General features: G+C 49.8%; 1 protein-coding gene across 1 annotated transcript in view; it reads left to right on the forward strand.

Annotated features, from left to right (window-relative positions):
- LOC106564296 (somatostatin receptor type 5) overlaps positions 1-7,500 on the forward strand; it is a 95,580-nt gene that overhangs the window by 86,220 nt on the left and 1,860 nt on the right. The window contains exon 6 of the mRNA XM_045692058.2: positions 4,612-4,708. Coding sequence (XP_045548014.2) covers positions 4,612-4,708 — 97 coding nt within the window. The remainder of the gene's footprint in view (positions 1-4,611; positions 4,709-7,500) is intronic.

Genomic DNA, 7,500 nt, shown 5'->3' on the forward strand with positions numbered 1-7,500 from the left:
TCTTTTGAAGAACATATCAAGACTGTTTCAAGGACAGCTTTTTTCCATCTACGTAACATTGCAAAAATCAGAAACTTTCTGTCCACAAATGATGCAGAAAAATGAATCCATGCTTTTGTTACTTCTAGGTTGGACTACTGCAATGCTCTACTTTCCGGCTACCCGGATAAAGCACTAAACAAACTTCAGTTAGTGCTAAATACGGCTGCTAGAATCCTGACCAAAAAATTTGATCATATTACTCCAGTGCTAGCCTCCCACACTGGCATCCTGTTAAGGCAAGGGCTGATTTCAAGGTTTTACTGCTAACCTACAAAGCATTACATGGGCTTGCGCCTACCTATCTTTCCGATTTGGTCCTGCCGTACATACCTACACGTACGCTACGGCTAGGGTAAGGGGTTGGTGGTTAGGTTTAGGGTTAGGGTTAAGTTTAGGAGTTAGAGAAAACAGGAATTTTAGGTCCCCACGAGGATAGAGAAACAAAACGTGTGTGTATTTTCTACTGACTTTCTTGTACACACTGGACATAGATTGCCAATGACAAATAGCACCTTGATTTATCAGTGTGGTGAATGGAATAGACAGCGTTCTGTTATGTAACAGACGGGTTGAGAACAGAATGTGTAGAAAGCTCAGAACATTCCATCAGAGAGGATTCTGAAGGGATCAACAGCTCAATGGATTGTGAAAGTAACCAAACACAGTTTTAAGCTCAGGAGAGTCTTATAACATGGGGTTTGAGCTCTGTTGCACATGAACCAACAGGCACGTGTGAACTCCTCATGACTAGCTGTATCTTTTCCTCTGTCTTCCACATTCTGTTGATACCTTCAGATTCCTCTCTGATTGAGCCTCAGCCCCAGAGGAATGCTGGGAGATTGGTATTTCCTTATAGTACTGGAATGATGTAGGAGGAGTGATGCCGTTCTAATTGAATGTAATGTTACACACAGTGATGGGACTGAGTTCACCTCCCTTTGACCCTTACAATCTAATACCCTCTGAACACTGTGATTAGAACCACACACACACACACACACACACACACACACACACACACACACACACACACACACACACACACACACACACACACACACACACACACACACACACACACACACACAGTTATCAAATTTACTCATTCTCATTTCAAGGTAGCATCAGCCAGATGGTCCATGTACGACCTGATGAAATTATATGTAGTAAGTCCGGGGGTTTGAATTAGCTGATTTTAGATTGGTTGAGTCCCAAAATAGCAGCCTATTTCCTATATAGTGCACTATGTTTGACCAGAGCCCTGTGGGCCTATTTAATAAAGACGGCGCATTTTGGGACGTAGACATTGAAAAAGTAGCGTCACTTACAGTAAGTTGTTCACTACCTTATCTTTAACCACTGCTCATGTAGCTAGCTAGAGATGAAAGTTAAATTATGTTACCAAGTTTAGCAGTTAGTAGCAGGGGACACCTCTCTCTCTTCCAGCTCTCACTCTCTGTCCACTGTACCTCTCTCCCACCTCTCTCTCTCTGTCCACTATACCTCTCTCCCAACTCTCTCTGTCCACTATACCTCTCTCCCACCTCTCTCTGTCCACTATACCTCTCCCACCTCTCTCTGTCCACTATACCTCTCCCACCTCTCTCTGTCCACTATACCTCTCTCCCACCTCTCTCTGTCCACTATACCTATCTCCCACCTCTCTCTGTCCACTATACCTCTCTCCCACCTCTCTCTGTCCACTATACCTCTCTCCCACCTCTCTCTGTCCACTATACATCTCTCCCACCTCTCTCTGTCCACTATACCTCTCCCACCTCTCTCTCTCTGTCCACTATACCTCTCTCCCACCTCTCTCTGTCCACTATACCTCTCTCCCACCTCTCTCTGTCCACTATATCTCTCCCACCTCTCTCTCTGTCCACTATACCTCTCTCCCACCTCTCTCTGTCCACTATACCTCTCTCCCACCTCTCTCTGTCCACTATACCTCTCTCCCACCTCTCTCTGTCCACTATACCTCTCTCCCACCTCTCTCTGCCCCTCCACTGCCCTATATCTCTCCCACCTCTCTCTCTCTGTCCACTATACCTCTCTCCCACCTCTCTCTGTCCACTATACCTCTCTCCCACCTCTCTCTGTCCACTATACCTCTCCCACCTCTCTCTGTCCACTATACCTCTCTCCCACCTCTCTCTGTCCACTATAACTCTCTCCCACCTCTCTCTGTCCACTATACCTCTCTCCCACCTCTCTCTGTCCACTATACCTCTCCCACCTCTCTCTCTCTGTCCACTATACCTCTCTCCCACCTCTCTCTGTCCACTATACCTCTCCCACCTCTCTCTCTCTGTCCACTATACCTCTCTCCCACCTCTCTCTGTCCACTATACCTATCTCCCACCTCTCTCTGTCCACTATACCTCTCTCCCACCTCTCTCTGTCCACTATACCTCTCCCACCTCTCTCTCTCTCCACTATACCTCTCCCACCTCTCTCTGTCCACTATACCTCTCTCCCACCTCTCTCTGTCCACTATACCTCTCTCCCACCTCTCTCTGTCCACTATACCTCTCTCCCACCTCTCTCTGTCCACTATACCTCTCCCACCTCTCTCTCTCTGTCCACTATACCTCTCTCCCACCTCTCTCTGTCCACTATACCTCTCTCCCACCTCTCTCTGTCCACTATACCTCTCTCCCATCTCTCTCTGTCCACTATACCTCTCTCCCACCTCTCTCTGTCCACTATACCTCTCCCACCTCTCTCTCTCTGTCCACTATACCTCTCTCCCACCTCTCTCTGTCCACTATACCTCTCTCCCACCTCTCTCTGTCCACTATACCTCTCTCCCACCTCTCTCTGTCCACTATACCTCTCCCACCTCTCTCTCTCTGTCCACTATACCTCTCTCCCACCTCTCTCTGTCCACTATACCTCTCCCACCTCTCTCTCTCTGTCCACTATACCTCTCTCCCACCTCTCTCTGTCCACTATACCTCTCTCCCACCTCTCTCTGTCCACTATACCTCTCCCACCTCTCTCTCTCTCCACTATACCTCTCTCCCACCTCTCTCTGTCCACTATACCTCTCTCCATCTCTCTCTGTGGTTCAATGGTTCATACACGATTCCAGACACAATGGTTCATACATGATGTTTGGAATATTACAATAACAATTTACTTCAAACAACCAACGTAGTTTTTTCTCCTCGGACACCACTGCACACGGGATAGGACAGCAGAATATGCACTAATGGTCCTCTTCTCCGTTTTCATCAACAGAAGTCAAATAAACGCTCTGTGGCGACCTGTGGCGCTGTTTCCCCTAACACGGACTCCATCTTTAACTGTTGAATAGAGTTAGGTTGGAAAGACTCCTGAGAGAAGGTTTATATATCGCTGTTGTTCCTGGGTACTTTTCTCAGTTCTACCTGACGACTGGAGACAATTCAAACTCTGTATGACCTCTCTGTATGAATTCAGTGAACACAGTCGATAGAGTGTGTGTGTGTGGGGGTGTGTGCTTGTATGAGTTCAGTGAACACAGTCGATAGAGTGTGTGTGTGTGGGGGGGGGTGTGTGCTTGTATGAGTTCAGTGAACACAGTCGATAGAGTGTGTGTGTGTGGGGGGGTGTGTGCTTGTATGAGTTCAGTGAACACAGTCGATAGAGTGTGTGTGTGTGGGGGTGTGTGCTTGTATGAGTTCAGTGAACACAGTCGATAGAGTGTGTGTGGGGGGGGGGTGTGTGCTTGTATGAGTTCAGTGAACACAGTCGATAGAGTGTGTGTGTGTGGGGGGTGTGTGTGCTTGTATGAGTTCAGTGAACACAGTCGATAGAGTGTGTGTGTGTGTGGGGGGGGGGTGTGTGCTTGTATGAGTTCAGTGAACACAGTCGATAGAGTGTGTGTGTGTGGGGGGGTGTGTGCTTGTATGAGTTCAGTGAACACAGTCGATAGAGTGTGTGTGTGTGGGGGGGGGTGTGTGCTTGTATGAGTTCAGTGAACACAGTCGATAGAGTGTGTGTGTGTGGGGGGGTGTGTGCTTGTATGAGTTCAGTGAACACAGTCGATAGAGTGTGTGTGTGGGGGGGGGGTGTGTGCTTGTATGAGTTCAGTGAACACAGTCGATAGAGTGTGTGTGTGGGGGGGGTGTGTGCTTGTATGAGTTCAGTGAACACAGTCGATAGAGTGTGTGTGTGTGGGGGTGTGTGCTTGTATGAGTTCAGTGAACACAGTCGATAGAGTGTGTGTGTGTGGGGGGTGTGTGTGCTTGTATGAGTTCAGTGAACACAGTCGATAGAGTGTGTGTGTGTGTGGGGGGGGGTGTGTGCTTGTATGAGTTCAGTGAACACAGTCGATAGAGTGTGTGTGTGTGGGGGGGGTGTGTGCTTGTATGAGTTCAGTGAACACAGTCGATAGAGTGTGTGTGTGGGGGGGGGGGGTGTGCTTGTATGAGTTCAGTGAACACAGTCGATAGAGTGTGTGTGTGTGGGGGGTGTGTGTGCTTGTATGAGTTCAGTGAACACAGTCGATAGAGTGTGTGTGTGTGGGGGGTGTGTGTGCTTGTATGAGTTCAGTGAACACAGTCAAGAGTTGTCCCGCAGTCTGAGTCAGTGGAGGGCCTGGTACGACTACCTGGAGTTGGACCCAAGATGGCTCACCTGGCCATGGACATCGCCTGGCACCAGGTCTCTGGCATAGGTAGGTATGGCTACTAGACTGTAAACTCTCCTTCCAGACTCATATTAAACATCTCCAATCCAAAATCAAATCTAGAATCAGCTTTCTATTTCGCAACAAAGCCTCCTTCACTCACGCCGCCAAACTTACCCTAGTAAAACTGACTATCCTACCGATCCTCAACTTTGGCGAAGTCATCTACAAAATAGGCTCCAACACTCTACTCAGCAAACTGGATGTAGTCTATCACAGTGCCATCTATCACAGTGCCCCTTATACCACCCACCACTGCGACTTGTATGCTCTCGTTGGCTGGCCCTCACTACATATTCGTCGCCAGACCCACTGGCTCCAGGTCATCTATAAGTCTATGCTAGGTAAAGCTCCGCCTTATCTCAGCTCACTGGTCACGATAACAACACCCACCCGTAGCACATGTTTCAGCAGGTCTATCTCACTGATCATCCCCAAAGCCAACACCTCATTGGCTTTGGGGACACTCGTCCAGAGTGTCCGGCAACAGTGCCCTGTCCAGAGTGTCCGGCAACAGTGCCCCGTCTAGAGATGGCCCACAGTTCGGAGCCTGCAGAGACGGCGTACAGTCTGGAACCAGCAGAGACGGCCCACAGTCCGGAGCCAGCAGAGACAGCACCACAGTCCAGAACCGACAGAGACGGCCCACAGACCGGAACCGACAGAGACGGCCCACAGTCCGGAACCGACAGAGATGGCCCACAGTCCGGAACCGACAGAGACGGCCCACAGTCCGGAGCCGACAGAGACGGCCCCCAGTTCGGAGCTCCCAGAGTCGCCCTCCAGTCCGGAGCTCCCAGAGTCGCCCTCCAGTCCGGAGCTCCCAGAGTCGCCCTCCAGTCCGGAGCTCCCAGAGTCGCCCTCCAGTCCGGAGCTCCCAGAGTCGCCCTCCAGTCCGGAGCTCCCAGAGTCGCCCTCCAGTCCGGAGCTCCCAGAGTTGCCCTCCAGTCCGGAGCTCCCAGAGTCGCCCTCCAGTCCGGAGCTCCCAGAGTCGCCCTCCAGTCCGGAGCTCCCAGAGTTGCCCTCCAGTCCGGAGCTCCCAGAGTCGCCCTCCAGTCCGGAGCTCCCAGAGTCGCCCTCCAGTCCGGAGCTCCCAGAGTCGCCCTCCAGTCCGGAGCTCCCAGAGTCGCCCTCCAGTCCGGAGCTCCCAGAGTCGCCCTCCAGTCCGGAGCTCCCAGAGTCGCCCTCCAGTCCGGAGCTCCCAGAGTCGCCCTCCAGTCCGAGGTTTCCAGCGACGCGCATCAGCCCGAAGTCTCCAGCGACGCGCATCACCCCGAGGTCTTCAGCGATGGGTAAAATATAATAAGCAGTTAGCGGGGGTGGACAGGTTAGGTTGGGGAGTAAGGCCGGAGCCTGAGCCACCTCCGTAGTAGGGGGTTGGGGAGGGGGGGTGTAGCACAAGAACCATCGGTGACGGTGGCCACCCTCCCTTCCCTCCCTTTAGTTTGGGATTATTTTTGTTTTGGGTTTATTTTTGTGTTTTTGTTTAAGGTGCATCGGGGGTCTGCACCTTTGGGGGGGTACTGTCACGTCCTGACCAGTATAAGGGGTTATTTGTTATTGTAGTTTGGTCAGGACGTGGCAGGGGTGTGTTTGTTTTGTGTTGTCGGGATTTTTGGGTGGTGTTCTATGTTTTGTATTTCTATGTTCTATTTTCTAGTTTTTCTGTTTCTATGTCTAGTTTATTGTTTTGACCTTCAATTGGAGGCAGCTGTTCCTCGTTGCCTCTAATTGAAGGTCCTATTTAGTAGGGGTGTTTTTTCATGGGTTTTTGTGGGTAGTTGTTCTTTGTATAGCCTAGTAGCCTTACAGGACTGTTTCGTCATTGTTTTTGTATACGTGTTTATTTTTGTTTTCCTTCTTCAATAAAAAAGAAGATGAGTATACACGTTCCCGCTGTATTTTGGTCCAATCCCTACGACACCCGTGACAACAATAAACAATTCCGGACAAGGACATGGGGGGAACAGGTGGTTAAATACACAACATGTAATGATGGAATTGAAACCAGGTGTGTGGGTGACAAGACAAAACAAATGGAAAATGAAAAGTGGATCGATGATGGCTAGAAGACCGCCGAACGCCGCCTGAACAAGGAGAGGAACCAACTTCGGCGGAAGTCGTGACACAGACGCATTTTATTTGTGAGTCAATGAGCTCTTCACTATTGAAGTGAAAAGGCACTTATCATATTAAGATGGGCTTCTTTGAGTTTAGACTAAAAAAGTGAATTGTGTGTGTGTTTATAAAGTTGTTTATGTCTGTTTGTGTGTGCATGCGTGTGTGTGTTTGTCCGAGGTTGACCACCTGCATTTGGCACAACAGTAATGCTGGAGGCCAAAAGCAGCTCTCGCAGTGAGGACCCCCGCTGAGCATGATGGGCGTCTATTCAAATAGCCTGTAGGACCCCGGACAAAGTGGCCAGAGACATGCCTTAAGAGACTAATTATACATACTGCCAAAAGGTTCAGAGAGTGAGAGAAAGAGAAAGGGAGGGAGGGAGGGAAAGAGGTGGGGGGAGGGAGAGCAAGATGAGGGAGGGAGAGAGAGGAAGGGACAGTGAGAGAAAGGAGGGAGGGAGGACAGAGAGCGAAGAGAAAATGAGGAAAAGTGATTAAAAGTGATGGAGTGACAGAGGGAGGGAAACAGAGGAGGTGGATGAAGGGACAAAGTAAGAGAAGAAAGACAAAGTTAGGAAAGGGGATTAAAGGTTTGCCAGGGATCAATTCAAGATAAGAGAAAATAAAATGAGAGAGGGAGAGAAAGAGAGAGAGAAAGAG

Source organism: Salmo salar, chromosome 12, assembly GCF_965601325.2.
Source record: "Salmo salar chromosome 12, fSalSal1, whole genome shotgun sequence".
In the NCBI taxonomy this organism is placed as follows: domain Eukaryota; kingdom Metazoa; phylum Chordata; class Actinopteri; order Salmoniformes; family Salmonidae; genus Salmo; species Salmo salar.